The 22,347-nt window shown below is 49.2% G+C and overlaps 1 protein-coding gene across 1 annotated transcript in view; it reads right to left on the bottom strand.

Moving 5' to 3' along the window:
- MOV10L1 (Mov10 like RNA helicase 1) overlaps positions 1-22,347 on the bottom strand; it is a 65,236-nt gene that overhangs the window by 26,436 nt on the left and 16,453 nt on the right. The window contains exons 5-13 of the mRNA XM_087868595.1: positions 20,695-20,838; positions 20,181-20,407; positions 19,649-19,781; positions 18,216-18,410; positions 15,196-15,310; positions 11,133-11,310; positions 10,747-10,817; positions 7,856-7,947; positions 243-301 (exon numbers count right to left, since the gene is read on the bottom strand). Coding sequence (XP_087724721.1) covers positions 243-301; positions 7,856-7,947; positions 10,747-10,817; positions 11,133-11,310; positions 15,196-15,310; positions 18,216-18,410; positions 19,649-19,781; positions 20,181-20,407; positions 20,695-20,838 — 1,214 coding nt within the window. The remainder of the gene's footprint in view (positions 1-242; positions 302-7,855; positions 7,948-10,746; positions 10,818-11,132; positions 11,311-15,195; positions 15,311-18,215; positions 18,411-19,648; positions 19,782-20,180; positions 20,408-20,694; positions 20,839-22,347) is intronic.

Below are 22,347 nucleotides of genomic sequence, written 5' to 3' on the forward strand. Positions count from 1 at the left end.
ATTCTACTAAAAGGGAAAAAGCACAGTGCAATGACTTCATTTTCAATACTTTAAGCATGCTATTTTTATACAGCAGAAATAGTAAGAAAATACCGAAACTTGCCAGTGGGGAAAAAACTTTGGACTGCATAGTTTTACTTGTAACATATGACTGAAGAGACTGTGTTTTGCACCAAAGTTTACATGAAGCTTATAAAAATACTCTGGGAAGAAGTAACACTATTTTTCCACAAAAAGAATACCTTTAACACCTAAGTGGATGACATGTTCAAGTGCAAAGTGACACCGTCTGCTTGTGGTCCTGCCAGAGAGAGAACAACGTGAAGTAATTCACCTCCAGTTTAGAAATAGTAAGTCTAGCACTGGTTACGGAAATCTGATAATTACATAACCTGAGCCAACCTGCTAATGTAACCTTTACAAAATACTTATATAGGAGCCATATTAGAGTCAGAGCTCTCCATGTTCTCACAGGCCCCGCCGGGGAGTCTGAACACCCAGGGCTCACTTTATAGTGTGTTTCTATACACAATATTAGGAGTTTTACAGAAAAACTTTAAACAGAAACATCCCATGTAATAGGACAGCAGGGATTCTTTCCTTTCTGGGAATATTTCTCTTTTAAATACATAAAGAGCACAACTAGAAAAAAAAGAGATATAGCCTATGAAGTATAAGGGAAATATTAACACTACTACATCAACAGCAAAGTAATTTTGATTGTAAAGATTCAAACTTTTGAAATTCACAACCGTTAAAAGATAAACTGAGGCCTATTAATAATTTTAAGAGTTTGGGCAAAAACTGATTCCCACCAGGCAGCACTCAGCCAGCAGATGTACAAAATAAAGGACTTCTACAGCCAGAAGGGAGTGCGTGCAAGGAAATTATCCCGGGCAAAATAGGCTTGGTTATCGCAAGCCCCCTTCCTTCAGGGGCAGGCAGGCATCTGCCAGGCTGCGCACCTCACAGTCCTGACCAGGCAGTTCCTGGGTGACTGGCTTAAGATGCTGTTTCGGGGGAGACAAAACTGTAAGTCCCTCCAGGTTTGGTGACATGGGGATTCACATAAGCACCTCTGTTGCGGGCCTGCTGTTTTGTTTCTTAACACAACGAAAAGAATAAAAAATGTAAAATAAAACCTCATCTTCAATGCAACAAGATGACCAAAGCCGCAAAGTGCGAGTGAGGATGGATATCTGTTTGATAAAGAGCATCTGGCCTCAAACAAGCACAGGTGCGAGCGCGGCTTCCACACTGACTCAGAATTTGGGCCACATACGCGTTTCTGGAAAACTCAGACTTGGGAGCCCGAAGACCAAATGACTGTTTCTCCCCTGAACTGCGAGGTGCAGAGCAGATGCTGAGAGGTCATCAGGACCCATTTGCATGGCATGGAATTGCGGGGGAGGGGGGGCATGTGAAGCTAGAAAAACTGAGTGCACAAGCCCAACCCTCAGAGACCTTCCCCTTAAGGGTCCCAGGCACGAAGGCTCCTGGTGGCCCCACTCCGTTCCTCCAACATAATCTTTGGCAAATAGTTGCCTGGGATAAAACAAATTCCATCCAAGATGAATAAGAACCAGAACAGCACTTAGAACAGGAAGAAACTGAGGAAGGACTAAACACCTTGTCCCCTTCCAGTGGGAGGCTTTCCAACCTTTGTGCCTGGGTGACACAGGCCATCTCACCTCTTCCAGGGGGGGAAGGAAGAAAGGTTTCAAAAATCTTTTAAAATGCACAGGGGCGCCTGGGTGGCTCAGCTGGTTAAGCATCAACCCTTGATTTTGGCTTACATCACGATCTCAAGGTCATGAGATCCAGCCCTGCGTCAGGCTCTGCCCCGGGTGTGGAGTCTGCTTGAGATTCTCTCTCCTTCTCCCTCTGCCTTCCCCCCTGCTCTCTCTCTCTAATAGAAATAAATCTTAAAAAGAAATCTTTTAAAAAGCAAAACAAAGACTGGGACATGGGCCAAGCTAACAAGATAACTGTGTCATCCTGCAGATCACTGCCTACTTATCAGTAGCATGAAAAACAGGAATAGAATAGTACTCAACAAATCCCAGAAGCCCACTAAAGGAGGAATTCACCAAGATAAAAATAACATTATGTTTTTCATTCTAGACATACAAGAAAGGTTTGATCTGAAGTTATCCAGTGGAAACACTCCATCTTAAAAACAGGCTGAAGATGATAATGATCTCAAGAAATGCCAAAAAGGCAATGGGTCTAATAGTTTAAAACAGAAGTTGATGAATAATTTCCTGATTTGATTAATCTAAAGAACAGCAAGACACTGAACGGTAAAATCCCAGCGGTATTTGCACTAACATATGAAACATGGAAAACCATGAGGGAAGAAAAATAAAACAGATGGAGTGGGAGCAAATACTAGACAAGAATTCCAAAAGAGGACAAAGACTTAAAGGAAAAGAATGAAGAAAACATTCCTAAGTAGAAACTACTGTTGAAGAAGAGATTCCAAGCTGCAAAGATGACAATTCTCCCCACTTTCACATCTCTGTAGAGAGAAGAAAGAATATTTATTATTTACTTAAGATTTTATTTATTTATTTGACAGAGAGAGAGACAACCAGCGAGAGAGGGAACACAAGCAGGGGGAGTGGGAGAGGAAGAAGCAGGCTCCCATCAGAGCAGGGAACCTGATGCAGGGCTTGATCCCAGGACCCTGGGCCGAAGGCAGATGCTTAACAACTGAGCCACCCAGGCGACCCAAGAAAGAATATTTATTGCTTCACTATTTCTAAGAGCGAACACCCAAGAACCAGACAGCACGCACCCAGCACCAAACACTAAAATCACAAAGGAAGAAAGGTCTCAGATCAGTGACCTCGACTTCCACCATAGGAACTAGATAAGGAGGAGCAAATGGAACCCAAAGTGAGCAGAAGAGAGGAAATCATAGAGACCAGAGCAGAAATAAACGAAATAAAAAACAGACACTAGAAAATATGAATGAAGTGAAAAGTTGATTCCCTTGTGAGGCTGAGCTGATAAACCTCTAGCCAGACTGATAAGGGGAAGAGAAAGTACATATTCCTACTGTCAGGAGCAAGAGGGCGACATCGGTTCAGACCCAACAAGCACTACTACTAAGGAAATAATACGCTGACTCCACGCAAACAGATGATAACTTGGATGAAACACACAAATTCCTTAAAAGATACACACTACTGAAGCTCACTGCACACAAGACAGATAATCTAAATGCTGACTGATTTATTAAAGAAGTCAAATTTGCAGTAAATTACCCCCCAAAAATGGAGGAGGAGGTGATGCTTTTTAACTTATTGTCAGGCCAGCATCGCCCTGACACCAAAATCAGACAAAAAATAATTTCAAGAAACTATAGACCAATACACCTCATGAACACAGATGCAAAAATTAATAAAACTGTAGCAAATCAGATCTAACAATATATAAAAGGAAATTACGTTATGGCCAAGTGGGGCTTTGCATCCGAGGACACCGAGTTGATTTTGATGTGGGGAACAAAGGCAGAAGGAAATGCAGATAAAAGTAAATGTCCTTAGAACCCACAGCCCGTTGACAAATACTCAAGGCAGGCAGAGTACAACATGACTCCAGGAAGCTCCCTGCTGTCTTCACGTTAATGCTTCGCCGGAGGGAAAAACAAACGGAGCCTGACAACTGCCTGGCCTCCAGGATCCCGTGAGTTTTCTTTAGCAGATGAAAGTCCTTTTGGAAACTTCCTGTGTCTTCAACTCCCCCAACTCCACAGTGTATAATCAATTGCTCCTCATAATCCCAGGCAGCAGCCCTTTCTCCCAGGGGTCTTGTCCCTGTGCTTTAATAAAACCCCCTTTTTGCACCAAAGACGTCTCAAGAATTCTTTCTTGGTGTCGTTGGCTTTGAACCCCACCACTTCAAACCACATCAATCTTACATTAGAAAGTCAATCAGTGTAACTGACTATCTTAATAGACTAAACAAGGAAAACCACATGATCACCTTGATACGAAAAAGCATCTGACAAAGCCCACACCCAGTCTTGACCGAACACTCGAAGCACACCTGGAGTCCATGTCCTCAACCTGGAGGGGCTGGACACACACCACCTCCGTACAGCTCACACTGTGCTTACCGGTTCAAGACTGAATGAACGCTAACCCTCAGGTTGGGAACAAGGTCACGTCTGTGAAATGCTACTTTGGCCAGTGCAGTCAGGCAAGGAAAAATAAACAAAATGCATCCAGATAAGAAAGGAAGCAGTACTGCTCTTTATTTGAACATAAAGATTGTACATGTAGAAAATCCTGTGTAACCTGTAAAAAGCTACTGGAACCGTGAAGTGCGTTTAAGGAGCTCTCAGGATATTAGATTAACATATACAAATAAACGGCATTCACAAACGTTAGTTAGAAGCAATTGGAGGGGTGCCTGGGTGGTTTAGACGTTAAGCGTCTGCCTTTGGCTCAGGACGTGATCCCAGAGTCCTGGGATCGAGCCCCACATCAGGCTCCTCCGCTGGGGGCCTGCTTCTTCCTCTCCCACTCCCCCTGCTTGTGTTCCCTCTCTCGCTGGCTGTCTCTCTCTGTCAAATAAATAAATAAATAAAATCTTAAAAAAAAAAAGAAGCAATTGGAAATTTAAGTTAAGATTACGTTTATAACAGCATTAGATTTTTTTAAGAGTCAGACCAACCTGACAGAAGATACGCAAAACATATAGAGTGAACTATACAGGCACTGCTAAAAGAAATGAAAAACAGACCTAACTAGATGGAGAGAGGTACCATTTTCAAGCGTTGGGAGACTCAATATTAAGGTGTCAATTCTTCCTTAAATGGACCTAAAAATTTAATGTAATCCCAATCAAAACCTCAATGGGTTTTTTGTAAAAACTGACAAGCTGAATTCTAAAATCCATACAGGAATACCAAAGACCCAGAAGAGCCACACCAACTCTGCAAACAGTGGACAAAGAGGAGGCCTTAATGTCACCTGATTTCAAGACTCATCATCAACAAAGAATATGTATGGATGGGAAATAAGCACAGGAATACCGCTCATTAAGGAAATACAGACGAAAACCACAGTGAGACACCACCTCACATCTGTTACAACGATTAAAATTAAAAAGACTGACCAGACCAGGGTTGTGAGCCTGCAGGGCAACGGGACCCTCATCCAAGCTGCTGGAAATGCAAAGGGTACGGCTGCTTTGGGAAAGAGCTTGAACTCCCTTGAAGTTATGTGCACCCTCACCATAGGACCGGGCCGTCACACTGTTCTGCGTTTACCCAAGAGAAATGAACATGTGTCCCTACGAAAACTTGTACGTGGACGTTCACAGCAGTTCTCTTTGTAATGGCCAAAATATGGAAAAAAACCAGTGTCTATCCACAGGGGACTGGGCAGATGAACTGTGGTAGATTCTTACAACAAAATACTATTCAGCCATAAAAAGGAAGAACATGGGAATCACTGTTATACAACTGAAATTAACGTAACACTGTGTGTCAAATATAATTCAATAAAAAAGGCAATGAAATCATGCACAGTGAGGTTGAATCTCAAAATAATTATGCTAAGTCAAAGAGAGATGCCAGGCAAACAACATAAGTCTTGTATATTTCCATTTATGCAAGATTTTACAAAATGTCAACTAACCTACAGCAGCAGAAAGCACTGCTCTGGGCCTGGGGGGTGGGGAAGGAAGGAAGCATCTGTGGTGGCAGAAACTCTCCTCTTGACTGTGGAGCTGGTTTCACAGGATAGATGTATATCGAAGTCCTCAAACTGTATACTTTAATAAGGCATAGTCTGCCTACATTCTACCTCACTAGACCTGTTTTTTGTCTTTGTTTTTTAAAGGGAAAATACCTACAGGAAGTAAGCAGGTAACACGAGAAAGTGCAGCTCTCTGTCCTCAGCTCCATCAGCCTGCTGCACTGCGGGCCTGTCCCTTCTTCCAATGGTTCAAAACAAGTGGGGAATACAGATTATTTTTTAAAATGGGAAATCTCCTGGTTTTGCATAACTTAATGTGAACAACCTAAAAACTGATGCAGGGCAAGCAAAGCCTCTCAGCGTCAAATGTGGCAGCCCGCCGCTCCCACACCCTGGCCTCTCATCTGTCCGACACTCCACCTGGCCGCCTACATGCTCGCTCCAGACCTGGGCCCAGCGTCTGAGATCACTGAACCCAATGTCCTCCCTCCACCTCATCACCCTGTCTTTCCAACAGCCCTTCACTGCTGGTACCCTTTTTATCCTGGGCACTGTCTCTCTGGCTCAACCCCGTGGCATGTCACGCCCATCGTCGGTCCACTCCCGCACCACCCTCATCCCACGCTTCCTCTCTGCTCCCCCCGTCCCCCAAACTCCTCCTCCTCTTTGACTTGGGCTTGCCGCATGTTCCAGAGTAACACATGGTCAGAAATGTTCAAATACAAATCAGCTCTCACCTCTTTCGTCCGACCACCTTGAGGGAGGATGCTACCCTCTGCTAAGGACTCCTGCCCCACCTGGCCAGACCCACCTCCTCCCACATGCACTTCCTTGCCCCAGTCACCCCTGCCACCACAGGGGTTCCACTGAGCTAGTTTCTCTCATTTCGAATAGCAAAAACGGCCCCCTCCTGGACCTCACCTCGCTCTCCATCCTGCCTGCTCAGCTTCCATGGCCAAACAACAGCTTCTCCCCACTGACCCACAACCCATTCACACTCAACACACTTTGATCTGGTGGCAGCCCCGACACCCAAGCATTTCTTAAGCAAAACTAAACATCCCTGATCAATCTTAAAATTAGCACCTAATGATTCCTAAAAGACGCTCCACAGAAGGCGAAACAACAAGCAAAAGACCTAGAGAAGTTGCAGAAGTTATGTGTAGCATGCCTCTCGAAGAACAGTCTGGCACAAAGAATCAGAAAGACTCCTACAAATAACAACACCCAAATCATTCGGGAGAAGACATGAGCCAGCATTTCATACGTGAAAAAATTTTATGGCCATCAAACATGGACATTCTCGCCCTTACAATGCAGTCAGAGAAATCCACGTCCAGACCATACGGAGGTAGGTCACGTACCTACCAAGTCGGCATGAATTTAGAAGTTCAACAAAACAAGGCTCTGGGTGGTGTGGATCAACAGATTGTTACAGACATTGGTACTGGGGTCTCTGACGCCACCGTGGGCAAAGCCACAGTCGTACTCTTGCGTGTGCAGCCAAGAGAACGTGAGCGTTTGTGCACAAGGAGGGAGAAGGTGCTCACAGCAGTGTCTTCAGGGTAGAGACAGGGTGAATGGCCACCTGCAGAACAGAGAGTGTGGCGGACTCACCCTGGGGCGTGGGCAGTGGGGAAGACACTGAACAGTGATGTGCAGCATGGAGAATCTTAGGAACAGGTCAGTGAAAACCTCCTGGAAACCAGAGACTGACAGCTCAAAACAAAACCAAAAAATACATTTCTCTGTGTGTGTGTATGTGTGTGTACAAAGACACACAACTGTGTTTTTTTGTGTTTGTTTTTTTTTTAAAGCGAGGGACAAATACAAAATCCCAGTTAATGGCGGGGGGCATAGTGCATGAAAGGGAGGGAATGGCAGGTTAGCAGGGCCACCTCCCCATGCTCATAATGTGATAAATGACAAGATCTCTGTGCACTTACGGTCCATTAAAGAATCAACAGACAGCAAATGTTTGCAACTTTGTTGTCTTAAAACCTGTCTGAGTGACCCATGGACACGGACACTGCCACGCCGCATCTCCTACACTAGCGCTGAGGTGTACGGGGACGTGGGGGGAGGCTGCTACCCCCCAGGGATGAAGACACATTTGTAGGAGGGGACACTGAGAGCATTACCTGTTGTATGTGAATTCCACATCCATAGGTTCAAAGTTATATGCTTGCTCAAATTCTGGGTTAAGTTTAAGAGTTACGTCTTCTTCATGAATCTAAAAAGGAAACAAGACAATTTAATTCCCATACTTCACAGTTGATTTGCTAGGACAATCTTCATCTTTATCTAGGAATACATCATGAAACACTTAACAGATTGGAGCTAAAATTTGGTTTCCTTGTGAAACTGGTCAGGAGGATTAAATCATGGTGTTGTCACATTGTCCACACAGGAGGACCTGGCCCCTGGAGGCCCCTGTGCCAGCTCACTTACTGAGCTCCTCCCTGGCCACACTCCAGAGATCTGGGCTCTCTGGAAACAAAGTGACAACACAGGCCATGGCCTTGGAAGGAAGGAGACGAGCCCACAATGACGCAGTGAGGAGTGCCTGCCACAACAGCGCCTCCACAAAGAGGTCATTCCGAGGACTCCCCTTCCAGCAGAACAGGCAACCAGACGTCCTGGGACCCTCCAGTCACAGCTAGGGCCTGCATAAACGCGTTCCTGGACAGGCGGGACAGAAAGGGAATTTCTAAGGAAGCGCGGAAGAAAAACAGAAGGAAAGAAAGCCCCACGTTAGGGGCGCCTGGGTGGCTCAGTCGTTAAGCGTCTGCCTTTGGCTCAGGGTGTGATCCCAGGGTCCTGGGATCCAGCCCCGCATCGGACTCCCTGCTCTGCTGGGAGCCTGCTTCTTACTCTCCCACTCCCCCTGCTTGTGTTCCCTCTCTCTCGCTGTCAAATACATACATAAAATCTTAAAAAAAAAAAAAAAAAAAAAGAAAGCAAGCAAGCCCCACGTTGAGAAGGAGCACAAAGGGAATAACGGTGCGAAGTGGTGTGGGGGTTCCCAAGGGCCAGGAGACCTGAGCCAGCTGGCGGGAACAGGGACACTGGGGCTGCCCTGTTGGTGGGGCCCCTGCTTGCAGCAGAAGCTGCCACAGTCCCCTTAAAAGGAGAGCAAGCCCAACACAGGTCCCCCGGTTTCCTAGGGACCAAGACTAGCGAAAGTGAACCTGTTGTTAAAGATCACGGATTAAAGCACCCACGGAAGCAAATCACCAAGAATGAGGGTCAGCACAGCCATCCACAGAGCTGGGGCCCAAGGACATCACATACTGCCACCGTCATTTCCAGAAACTTGAAAAACTATGTATGAAATATTTTAAAACCCCAGAAAGAAAAAGATAAGCAGGCCAATATAAAAAACAACAGGGCAGCTTTCATGAATCAAGCAGAGCACGTGGAAACGAAAACCATGCTGAGATAAACTGAGTGGGAAGAGAGGAAGCAACGAAGTCTGTTTCCAGGCACGTGCTCCTGGCGACAAGAGGGCCCCTCTGTGCAGGTGGCCATGGTGGCAGGGGTCCGTGCTGGGCCCAGCCCTGGGAGCCTTCTTCCCCACGGCCCCCGGACGCACATGAGTGCACAATCTGCCAGCAGCAGTGACCCCACTGGCACGCTCCCCGCCCCCCCCCACCGGGTGCCAGGTTGACAACACTGGGCCACCGGCCCGCCTGTCATAGAAACACCATTTGACATCAATGGAATAACTGCTCATCCTGGATGTGTGTCTTCTGCCCACCATACCATCTGCGGGGCTCTCCTGAGGGCCTTCTGTACCATCATGTTATGTGTGTTTGGCCACTGCACTGGCCAAAAATTAAACTATAGAGAATCAAGAAAGGCAAAGGGCTAAGACCTGTAGAATTTACTAAGTCGACCATGAATTCCATCACTTGGAAGCAGCTGACTTTATGGAATATCCCACCAAAGGATCAGTAAGGGTGCTCAACAACCCCAAGGCTGGGGTGCTTGTAGCTTCTGTCTGGATTTGTCAGCCTATGGTGCTTGTAGTATATCTACTAAAATAGGATTTGTCTGCATATGATGCTGACCACCCCCCAGCCAGGGTTCAGGAACCAACGAGACCTCACACCTGTCATCTCTGGCACTACTGCTTCTGAGGTTTTCGTCCCCGGGGGCATCTTCCCTGAGGGGCACAACTGGACCTATCCTTTGGAAGCTAAGACAGTCCTCTGGCCATGATGGGCATCTCAGACCTCTTGGTCAACAGCTGAAGTGTGTTGAAGGTGGCGGAGTTGACGGGCCCTCCAGCTCAGGAGAAGTGGCTACCGCATCACTGGGGAGAAGCAGTGGGAATGGCAGGCGGCGCATCAAGGTTCGGCTCCCTCCCCAGTCAACCTAGCACTGGTTTCACGATCAGCCGCACTGGCAAGGGCTGACGCCCTGTACTTTGGTGCAAGATGCAGCAAACATGGTCATAGAGGCCAGACGTCGCCCCACTTTGAACCCTTGCCGGACTCTTGTAGTTCTTGTAACCCGCCCCCGCCCCCCAACCCGGGGCAGGGCTTTGGCATTTCCTCAGTCGTTTTCCGCATCAGGCAGGAGTGGGCGTCATCCTCCCTTCACACAGACATGGCAGTGCTCCGCGCAGGGTGGGAGTAGAGCCCAGCCGAAGAATCACAGAAGCATGCGGCGCGCCAGGAGGGAGAGAGAGAAGTCAGCAAAACTTCTCCACAAAAGCATTTAGAACTGCAAACTTAAATGTATTTTTCCTTCCGAGGCTCTCTCTTCTGGAATATGTTCAGAATGCCCAAATTTGACTAAATGCTAACATCGCGACTTACACGTGATAAAAGGTAAATATGGCTTACGTGACTGAAAATTAAAGCGCTTTTTTAGCTATTAAGTTCTCTTTATACACCAAATTTATTTAAATATTCACTTTATCCTGGATTTTCTGAAATCCTATGAAAGGCTGAAGGAGTGCCCCGCCCCAGCCCTGGTAGGAGGCTGACCTCTGACCGCCCGGAAGCGCTGGCCCCGCGCTCACCTCAATCACGTAGCCAATGTACTCGATGATGTGTCCATTGTACTCTTGAGTTTTTAAGATCAGCTTATCACCTAGTTAAAAAACAGAAGCACATGTAAAACTATAAAATCCCCAAATTTTGCTCTTGTACCCTAAAATCAAACACTTTGAGAAAGTGAAATAAACAAACATCACTGGGATGAGCCGCTTGGAACCAGCACCAGTGTGACTGCAGCGAGGCGCTGGGTGCGCTGGAAGTGCTGACCAAGAGTCACAGAAAATTCTGACCCAAAGCAAAGGAAATGAGACGATATGATTGCAGTGGTGCCAATGAAAACTCTCTTCCCCTGACGCGGGTCCAGCGTCTGCTGGTCTCTCTAGTAAAACGTGGCACATAACAAACCCACCTGCGTACAGAGAAGGCCTACTTTCAGCCAATCCCGGGACCTCCAGAACCAGTAGGTCACCATTTCTCTTCAAGGTGACCCCACTCATGTTATACTCTTTCAGTTCTATTTCCGCATGAACCTCCTCAAGCCAGAGCAAAGTTGAAAACTTTTCCTTGTAGTTTGACATGTTCAAAAGCTGAAAAAAAACCCAGCAAGTGAGTGAGAGCGGGGTCACACGTCCAATACCCCGTGGTCCAGGACAGCAGCAGCTCTGGCGATGCTAAGTCCAAGCTGCTAGAACTCAGCCAACAGGGAGATATCGGCTTTCCAACACGGACTCTGAGGTTGGGGAAACTACCTCAGGGAGCCCTGCAACTGCCCCGGCTACCACCTAGACATTTTCCAGGCCCCGGGGCAGAGCGCCCAGGGTAGCTGTATGGTCTCTGCATTGAGGAGATGGGGCTGGGGGAATAGAGTGCCAGAAAGAGACAGCAGCAGAGAGAGAGGTCTAGAGAGCCTCAGGGGTGCCCTCTGAGCCGTCCGCTGAGCAGTGGTCAGCGCATGAGTGTAAGAAACCGCGTCAGGCTGGGACGCCCCCTGATGGTGGAAAAGCACGTTCCTCAGCCCTGGCCAGACCAATACCTGGGCTGTACTATTCCCTGGGGGGGGGGGGGGCTGTCCTGCGCGTTGTAGGGTATTCACCAGCATTCGTGGCCCCTACCCGCTTGTTGATACTAGCACCCCCAGCCATGACAACCAACTATGTCTCCTGGGAGGGGAACTGTCACCTGCTGGGAACCACTGGATTAGAGGGAGTAATTCCTAGAGCTCACACAGGGCCGAGAACAGTGTGAGACCCACCAGCCCAAATGGAAAGGCTGGTAATAGACGAGACACTGGACAGAGTATTCGGAAGGGTGTTAGCCCTAAATCAAACGCCATTCTGGTCCCCCTAACAAAGCCTTAAAGCCAGGCTTGGAAGTATCCGACTGTTCCAAAGTTACTTAATTGCACCCCAGAACAAACCTCAGAATATTTTCAGCAACAGAAAAATACCCCATCAGCCAACAAGGTAAAATCCAGAATGTCTGGCATCCAAACAAAGACTACCAGACTTAGGAAGAAACAGAAACTACAACACCTAATGGGGAGGAAGACCCCTCAAGGGAACGAGAACCTGCAGACGAGCACACTGAAACAGCCGTTACTCAAAGAGCAGGAAGACTGGGCATGTGAAGCAGAGACACAGAAGACATGAGAAGACCGCGCTGAACTGGCGGAGATAGTAACTACCACGTGTGATGCTGAAATACACCGAATGCGATAACACGCTGCCGAAGAAAACGTTAGTGAACCTGAGGACTGGCCACAGGAACCTTCCAAAACGCAATGTAGCGGAAAGCACCGAAGAAAAGCCAGCAGAGTGGCCGTGAACTGTGGGGTGGCTCCAAATGGCCAATGCAGGAGGAACGGGAGTCTGAGAAAGCGGCTCGGTGGAAAGAGCCTCTGAAAACAGAATGGCCGGAAATTACCCAAATTTGAGGAAAACTGAGGAAGTTGAGGAAAACACATATCCAAGAAGCTCAAAGAACCCCATGCCAAGAAATCAGAAGCAAACTATACTAAAGCAAATTATAAGTTAAATTTGTTTAGAAATAGTAATAAGGAGAAAAACTTAAAAGCTGCTAGAGAAAAACACACATTATATGCAGAAGAACAAAAGCTAAAAGCAAAGACGTCTCACTGAAAACGCGGTGAGCAGGAAGACGGCGGGGCAGCAGCTTTAAAGCTCCAGCCTAGAACTCAAGACCCCGCAGAAGTATCTTCCAAAAACGGAGGTGAGCTACTTGCCCAGACATACAAGAGCGGAAAGAACCGATCACTCGCAGACGCGCACCACCGCACAGAGGCTCACGCCGTCCAGCAGCAGGGGGCCCATGGGAGTCTGGGTCCACACGAAGGAGCGAAGGGCACCAAGGGTGCAAACTACGTGGTGTCAAAAAGGCTTAGCTTTTAAAATGCCTTTAAGAGATAACGGATTCCGTAAATGTAAAGCAAAAATGGTAAAGTGCAGCATGGAGTTCAAAACACATATGGAAGCCAAATTTATGACATTGGCAGAAAATCCAAGGAGAAAGAACTGGACGGTGCCATGGTGGAGGTCTCGCTCCTTGGGACGTGTTAGAGCACCCCCTGGACTGTGCTGCCCAAACACCACTCTCCACATGCGGCTACTTATCTAAACTTACTTAAAATTAAAGAGGACTAAAGACCCTGTTCCCCAGTTGCACCAGCCATCTGTATACACAGATCTCCAAAGAGGGAACAAACCTCTGGTGGCAGAAAGCTCACCCTGTTAGGCCTAGGGAGGGGCCACCCAGGGCACCCAGCAATGCTGGGGGGGGGAGGAGGTGTGTCCATCACCTTGACTGGGGTGATACCGCATGCAGGGTCGGAGTGCTCCTCAAAGCGTGCACCTTCCACGGACGCAGGCCACCGTCCATCACTTCCACCTCTGTATAAAGCAGATGAAGGGACGGCACTGTGTGCCAGGCAGACCCCAGAGGCAGGTACAGGACCAAGCAAATCACACTGGTGGAGGAACTCTGGAGCCTGCAGCCACATGGCCCTTTTTACCACCATTCCAGGCAATGTTATTATCACGGCCCGGCAGGAACGCACTACTCTCTTGTGCCGGCACGAGGAAGGTCCCTCCCAGTGCCCAGGCTCACGGGAAGGGGAGTTACAGATACGAAGACTCACACGACGCTCGTAGCCGCTGAGTTCTGCCCCAGCAACAGTCACTTGGCCTCCAGGTGCCCCCTTATTTCTAAGGCCCGCTTGCTGCCATGGAACCGAGTTCAGGCATGGGACTCATGACGAATGCTGCCACGCCTTCCTAACAAGCTTCCTTGCTTCCAGCCTCTGCACACTGGTCTTCCCATGCTGCCAGGCCAGCGCCCAGCCAATGCAGAGCTGCAACCCACCCCACCCCTGTGTCTCAGCGTGCCACTCCCCGTATTTCCCCCCCTCTTCCAGAATGCCAGCAAGTCCTTGGGGAGGGGCCACCTCCTGCCTGTGCCCATCTGCACTGCAGCATGGCGGGAGCCTCTCCTGCCTGCCCAGCTAGGAGCCCAGAGCCTGGCAGACAGGAAGGGCCCCATTGCTCCTACTGGCATCTCCTTCTGTTCAAAGACAACCCTCCCCAGGTCCCCAGCTTCCTCCTAAACCTTCTTTCCTCCACATACTGCCCCGTCTCCATCTGCTCTCTCATGCCTCACGCCCTCAGCCCACAAACAGTCTCCAGGCTGGCTCATCCTCGACAAAACCCTAACCACGTCTCCCTCTTGCTGCTGTCTGTTCTCTTCTCTCCTCATCACCTGGACGCTGCTCACCTGCTCCTCAGCCAATGGACCCTCAAGCCCCGTGGGGAGTGCCCTCCTGCACACAGGGTAGCGCTCTCCCCTGACAGCAGATGTGACACTTCCCTTGCTCCTGGACTTGGTGTCCATGTGCACACAGACATATGCTCCATCAACCCTCGACTCCTCTCTGTGCTACCCCTGCCCTGCTGGGGCCTCACCCCTTGTCTGGCGTCAGCCACCACCTGTAACAGTGGACAGGCTGGACAAGGCTTCCTCCTGTGAGTTTGCCAATAACCCTCAGCACAAAGCACCATTACTGCATGGGGTGGGTGACGTGAGGGCGTTCCAGGCAAAGGCAGCTCCAGCCCGTGTGAGGCCTGATGTCCTTGCCCTCCTCCCAACCACCGGTCTGTGTAGCTACAGGGCTTTCCCACACACATCCTGTCTTCTCAGTGGCTCAGAGTTTTATCCTGGATGGAGAGCTGTTCAGAGGCAGGCCGCTGGCCTAGCACAGACGGGCTGGGCAGGTGGCAGAGGGCATCAGCGCAAGCAGTGTCAACAGCAATGGTCCCTATCTCTCATTAACCTGATATTCCCAGCTACCTGAGGTAAAAACAAACCAGTCTGAGGTCTGAACCCAAGCAGGGTTCATCCTGATTTCGTTGGAAAACACTTAAATGCAGTGAAAAATATTTCATATCAGGTATGTTTCCTACCTCTGCGAGTAATGGCTGAAAAGTCAGAATATCAATTTTTTGTTCCACGCATTTCTTAAGTCTATCTGGTATTGGATACTGTGGAAGAAAACTTGGAAGTTGTCGTCTTGAGTTCCTTAAAAAAAACAAAACAAAACAAAAACGCACTAGTCAAAATTCTTAATCACCCCGCGTCTCATATGAGCCATTCTCACTCAGACATCCTTTCCCTCTTCAGAAAGACTAAAGGTCCTTCAAGAACCAAAAATAAATGTGAACTGCTGGCATCAGCCTGGAGTTTGCAAACTTACTTCAGCTGCTTTGGGATCCTTCCCCCACACCAGCTCTCACGGGGCCCTCTCGTGTCCTCCAACAGAGGAGAGCAGGGGCACCATGCCCAAGACTCTCTCAAAACCGTGAATCTGAAAACCACTGTTCCTGAGCTCCTACTCTGCTAACTCTTACTGCTGCTGTGAGCCCCGAACAGCAGAGCCACTCCCGCAGGAATGCACAACACATTTGGTAAAGGCTGCTCTGTCTGGGTCCTGCCTTCCTGCTTTTCAGCTGGAGTTTCTCTGGGGAAATTCGGTTTCACCCCCAAGCTTCTGTCTTTCCCCAGAAAGGGTTGCAGGGAGGGGTCACTGAAGTCGGCCACCATCAGGATGAAGTTCGTCACTGCTGCTGTGGGCAGGTCTAACACAGCACAAAAAGTGACTGGAAAGGAAACAGCGGGGGAAGAGACGGTGGGAGAGAAGCGATGTGTCACAGGGAGGTCCAGTGAACCACTGATTACACCACCTGCACACGGTGAAGAAAGGCACTCCTCCCTCATTCTAACTCCTGCTTCCAGCTCATGCCTGAGCGGAGACACGTAGCCCCGACCCCCTTATTCCATAGTCACCTCACCTGGATATCCCTGTAGCTTAGCTCTGGGTGGGAAGACGGCTTAGAGGGAAGTTCTGTGGCAGAAAGGCCCCTGAAGCCCCAGAGCCACCACTAGCAGCACCGGGAAGGCCCGACACCTCCCACCTGAGACACGGGTGGGTGGCAAGGGCTTCACCAAAGCACACGTCAAGTACGTGTGGAAGCAGGGGCGCTGAGTAAGCAACAGCAAAGTATGAATTACTAACATGAACACGATGAAGGGGACAGGATCATCACTACACACATCTGGGTAAATGGCCTGAACAGTCTTACCACATGGGCTCAAATGTGTGCTGAGTTAACAAAACATGTCTGTTTCTAGCTTAGAATAGTTGGGAACTCAGCCTAGAAGGTGCTGGCACAAAGAGGTCCTAGAGAGACTGGCTAAGCAAACACGCAGACAAAGCTGTTCTGGGAGGGGAGCAAAGGCAGGGCAGGAAGCAGGTGCAGGTGCCCCGGGCTCCAGGAGGCCCAAGCCAACAGGGACAGACACTCCGGGGCACTACCTTGACAACAGGAAACCAGAGCTCCTGTTTTAGAGACACTCCAGCACAGTGACACCGGGAAGCAGCTGATCAGGGGATCGCTGGTCTAGTTCACTCTTCTAGTTAAGTCAAATTTTAACTAGAAAGTTACTTGGTATGCCACTATGTGACAACTGGGGGTTCTTAAAAGCTCCTATAATTAAAACCCAATGATTTAGGACTTTCCACTGCCTGCAGGCCATGGTCACTGCTGGCTCCTGTGTTCTAGGCTCCATCTCCAGGTCATGCCCTTTCTGTGACCAGTGGCTCTTATGACTTACTGATCGCTCCTGATCACTCCATGTCAAAAAGGACATTTTTAATGCTTGTAACCATGTGAGGGCCACTATCATTTTATAAATGAGACTAGGGCTCAGAGAGGCTACCAAATTGGCCCGAGGTCGCACAGCGTCTAGTAGTGCTGGCTTCAAACAATGGTCTAGCTCTGGGGCGCCTGGGTGGCGCAGTCTTTAAGCGTCTGCCTGCGGCTCAGGGCGTGATCCCGGTGTTATGGGATCGAGCCCCACATCAGGCTCCTCTGCTGGGACCCTGCTTCTTCCTCTCCCACTCCCCCTGCTTGTGTTCCCTCTCTCTTGCTGGCTGTCTCTGTCAAATTAATAAATAAATAAAAAAAATCTAAAAACAACAACAACAACAACAAAAAAACACAAACAATGGTCTAGCTCCAAAGCCAACCACTTAATACTCTGCTAATAGATTTTTTCTTTAGCTTGCAAATTAGTAGAAATCCATAACACCTTACCTTAAATTGTTACTGGGCAAAAATAGGATTTGAAATTCAGGATTTTCCAATATTAGAAGAGAAATACCTATCACGCCAGTGAATTCTGGGCAGTACCTCAGTTAAACCTGTCAGTTCCTGCAGCTGAGGTCTGAGCTTTCTCATCACAGAGTCAGGAAATATCTTCACATCCCTACGTGTCAGATTTTCTGCCACCAAACTTAAAAAAAAAATTCTGGGGATGTCTGGGTGGCTCAGTCGGTTAAGTGTCTGACTTTGGCTTAGGGCATGATCCCAGGGTCCTGGGATCGAGTCCCGCATCGGGTTTCCTGCTCAGCAGGGAGTCTCCCTCTCCCTCTGTCTGCTGCTCCCCCTGCCTGATCTCCCTCTCCCTCTCTGACAATAAAATCATAAAAAAAAAATTCTGCTTTTCAGATTTCAGTTTAGTAGCTGCAGACAGAGCACGTGGACCAGTTTACCAGCCCACCCTGTCTGGGGGGTTGCTTACCAGCCACATCTTGTGGGCCCCTTGCCAATTGGTGCCTCTGGGTGCCTGTGGGGGATACAGGACGTCTGCACTGCTGGGAACACAAGACGTGGCAGGAGCAGCCGGGGTGGAGTGGTGGCCCAGGGGGCCGCAGCCTACTACTCTGTCCTCACACTACGGGGCCCTCCTCAGAGACAGAACTGTAGAAGTCACAAGAAAACGCACCTCTCCCCTCAAGTACAATGACAGAAAGAGGCTCCCGCCCAGCTGCCCCCAGCTTTACCCCAGGACGCTGGCCTCTCTCCAGCAACTACACGGCCCACGCGTCTCTCACCCTGCAAGCACACATTCGGGTTCACGGTACCTCTTCTGTGTGGTCACAACAACTGTAGTTTTTGTGGATGTTAACGTGGTGGAACTTTTAGACTTTTTCCAAGAAAATGGTTCTTGGATGGCTATTAGTGACTCCTCCCCACTTATGACATTGACTTCGAGAAACCGCCCGATTACAAAGTTGGAGAAGCAGAGCAGAAGGAGCTCCTTGCAGCGGCCGGAATTCCTTGAAAAAACCAAAAGCAATTTAGTTTTAGTTATAAATAAGACAAGCGGATCCGACAGAATTCCCTTTTGTACATGCATGGAAAGATAGCTACAATACCACAGTCACCCTTAGTTTTTAATAATTCTCAGGGGAGAGAATGAGCTTTCTAAAATAGGAATGTCTTCCCACAATAAAATCAGCTACCTCAGCTGTTCTGTGATTCTCAAACTTAAGAACAATAGGAAAGACGCCGTCAGTGTTCTCGAGTTTCAATCAGAATTGGGTAATGTCACCAAAAATAAACTGCTTTTGCCTTGCTTTCTGCCCAACTTCCTGCTGCTATGTGAAGGCAGGCTCTCCTGGGGCGCCACACCTTGTGCCCACCTACTGCCTTCCACGGATTTCTGTGAGGTCACATTTCAACGATCACTGAAGGTGCTGGGACCACGCAGCTCTGACTAAAGGGCGGTTCATGGGAATGGCTGCCCTGGCTGTGACGGCTGTGGGCTTGAAGCAAGGTGGTGGTTTAACCAGAGTCACATTTTTAAAAAAAGATTTTATTTATGTGTGAGAGAGCGAGAGCGAGAACAGGAGAGAGCACACCAATGGGGGGTGGGAGAGGCAGACTCCCCCATGAGCGGGGAGCCTGACTCGGGACTCAATCCCAAGACTCTGGATCACGCGTTCGACTGAAGGCAGACACTTCACCAACAGAGCCACCCAGGTGCCCCAGAGTCACGTTTTCAAAAAGACTTAGAATTAGCAACTGTAGAGGGCTGCTGAGAAAGAAGTAGCCTGCCGCACAGATGCCTGGCAGGGGGTGGGGGGCTCGGGATTATACGCAGTTCGCCCAGGAAGAGAGGCCTCAGCCCCCTGCCCCTGGAGCCTGCACCCAGCCAGCTGCCCAGAGGGAGATGAGGGGCGGGAAGGCATCAGCTGAGGGAGCAGGAGAGGAGGGGAGAAGCCATGGCCTAGGGGCCGAGAGCGGACAGACTCCAATAGGCCCGAGGGTCAGAAGCCGGGGTGAGCGGATGGTGGTGGGGGGCAGCGTGCCAGGCTTGGGAAGGCAACGCTCTGATTGGTAAACTCACTCAAGCCATTTTCTCCACCAGTGCTTTTCTTACGATTTTGTCTCATTAGAATAGTTAGGAATACTTTTATAACCTCCAACCTAGAAGCATCACCCATGAAACCTAAAAATCCAAATACACAAATGTCCCCAAAGTAAACTCACACCCAGTCCACCAGCCACGTACTTTGCATCACATATAATCACAATCGGGGTTCTTCCACCTGGAGGGATGAGCCCTCCGGGCTCCAGCTCTGTCGCCTGTTTCCCCGGCTTCCTCTCTTCTTTGTCCCCATCTTCTCCTTCACGAGCACCATCATCTGGGAGATGGAATTTGAATCCAGAATTAGATCAGAAGCTAAGCGGTCTCTGACGGCGGTGGCAGGCTAGTGGAAATGCATGCACACACACAAAGCGCAGATAGTAGGTGACAAAAACATCGGTGGACAGCGGACACCATTTCCGAGTTTAGAACCTCTCACAGGAACCAGCACATTTAAAGTGCTTCTGGGTATTGGCCAAGCTATTTTTGTCTTCTGCTCAGTCCCAAAACATCAGACAAGAGCCCAGAACCAAAACAGCGCACAAAGCGCTGTACCAGCCGGAGCACGCCGGCCACTCGCCCCAGGCCCAGCGCCCGGGGAGCAGTGGCCTCCCTGTCATGCAGACCCCCTGGGGCTCGCGGCTGGCTGACCTAACACAGTAGAAGGACCATCTACCTGCAGAGACCGCGTGGTTCACCACCTGGCAGGCTGCGCTTTGTTGGTAGCTATCTAGTGAGTTAATGTTTTCATCCGAAAAAGTATTCTCCTTCGCAGGAACAGGAACAAGAGAGCCTACTGGGCACGTGTGGGTTTTATCCAGCGTTTGAAATCTGAATTGTTTGGCTTTATCCCAGCCAGCCAGTTTACAGCTGACCAAGTTCTGAGGGATATCGCCTTTATTCCTGGAAAAAGAAAATGAGCCGTGAACACAGACAAGATTCCTGAAGCTAAAATAATCAGCTACCATAAAACACAAAATTCAATCTTATGAGTGAAAAGTGATTGCAAATGCCTTTATGAATAGAAGTAAAAAAGATATTTTAAGGTGAAAAACTTCTAAAAGATCTCCATAAAGGAAAAGATGAACAGGCAAAATAAAGTTGGTTCCACAGAAATTGTTTGTTTTTCAGAAATTCTTACATCATGATTTAAAACTCATTAACAAATTTTATTTAAGTGACAAACTTACTCTATCCAGATCACCATATTTTTACTTCCTCCTTCTTTTAATGTTCCAAAATTTGTCATCCTCGTGACTTCAACATCACCTTTGTTCTTCAGTAAAAGGGCTCCACAGGATTCATCTGAAGCCTCTTCACAGGCAGCGGGGTCCCTGCAGAGTGCCCCCAAAGAACGGCATCATGGTGGCAGGCACCCCAGAGCTCCACCACCCGCCTCCCTGCTACGCTCCTTCCAGACGCGCTGCACCCACCGCAGGGCCAACTGCTACATGAGGGATGAACCGTCAATCCCCCAGGGATGCATGGCCACAAACTACATACAGAGTTCCTATGATACTTAGAATTTCGGAGAAGGACAGCAAAACATCTTGAAGAAGAAAATTACAAATTCTCTAAGATCTAGAAAAAAGGAAGTGACACAGTGGTGACATCTTGAAGGGGTTCCTGATTCTGGGAACATGCCCGGGAGGGAGTGTTCAATCCTCTTCTCTTCAGGCTGCCAGGAGGGGTGAGGGGAGGCACCTCCCCTCATAGATCCTCTGATTCCCCGCATTCTGCACACGCTGGTGGGAAGCAGGCGGCTTCGCCCTTCTCACTGCACGCCCACAGTGCTCATCTGGAGGGGGAATCTGGCGTCGCTCCCCTCCCCACCCAGCCCACAGCTCCATTCAGAAAACGGGGCCCTGGCCACAAACTCGGCGACATTCTCAACCACACCAGGGCCCCCTCCTCAGCCAGCTCCTGCCCCCTAAACTACTCCTGTCCACACACCTCTCCCCGCCACGTCACCCCTGACCCATTTCTTCTCATCAACAGTCCACATGTGCTGACAACAGCGGCCAACTCCTCCTCCCTTGTGCCTCCCACAGACCACACAGTCTTGCCTCTGCCCTCGCCCGACCCGGTGGGCCATGGAAGCAGAGACTCAATTCTTGTAGACAGTCAACATCTGCTAATGGAGGATTGAGAAGTATGAGCAAAGAAGGCAGTCAGGAATGACAGGAAGGTTTCTGGCTCAAGCCACCCAGAGAATGGGGATGGGTAAGATGGCAGGAGACACTGCATCGGGCGGAGAGCAGAAGCTCCGCTTTGCACTCAGTAATTGGTGCTTTTTCCAACATTCAATTAGGCACCCAGCCAGTGGGTCTGAGTGGAGCGCACACATAGGGCTAACGCTCCAGCTCGTGGAGGGAACCCACGCAGACAGAGCCGCACTGCCCCATGCCACCACAGCAGCCTCCGCTCAGGGGGTCAGGAAGCCTGAGTGGGGTGATAGCACATAAGCTCTCTCAGGGCAGAAACATGGCTCTTCTTTGTCCAAGGCAGTGCTCCTGGGGCTAGAACAGGGCTTGGCACACAGAGGACATCAAATGGGCTTCTGCTGAAGGGCAGGACATTCATTTCTATTGTAAATTTAGGGAACGGGACCGGATTGCTCACAGGCTGGGGATTCCCCGGGACGCAGCACATTCCCTTCATCCAGCACTCACCCTCTAACCCCCACTCTGACTAGATTACAAGGGGATTCTGAAGTCACAGGATTTGGGGCTGGCTCACAGCCAGTGTCCAGTGATGAAGGTGGGAAAACGTCCCTGCCTGTGAAGATGACTACTGGAGGCAGTCAAGGGAGAAGCTTCATGCAACGTGCTTGGGATCAGAGT

Source organism: Ursus americanus, chromosome 17 (assembly GCF_024610735.1).
Source record: "Ursus americanus isolate L20-20 chromosome 17, mUrsAme1.1.p, whole genome shotgun sequence".
Classification (NCBI taxonomy): Eukaryota; Metazoa; Chordata; class Mammalia; order Carnivora; family Ursidae; genus Ursus; species Ursus americanus.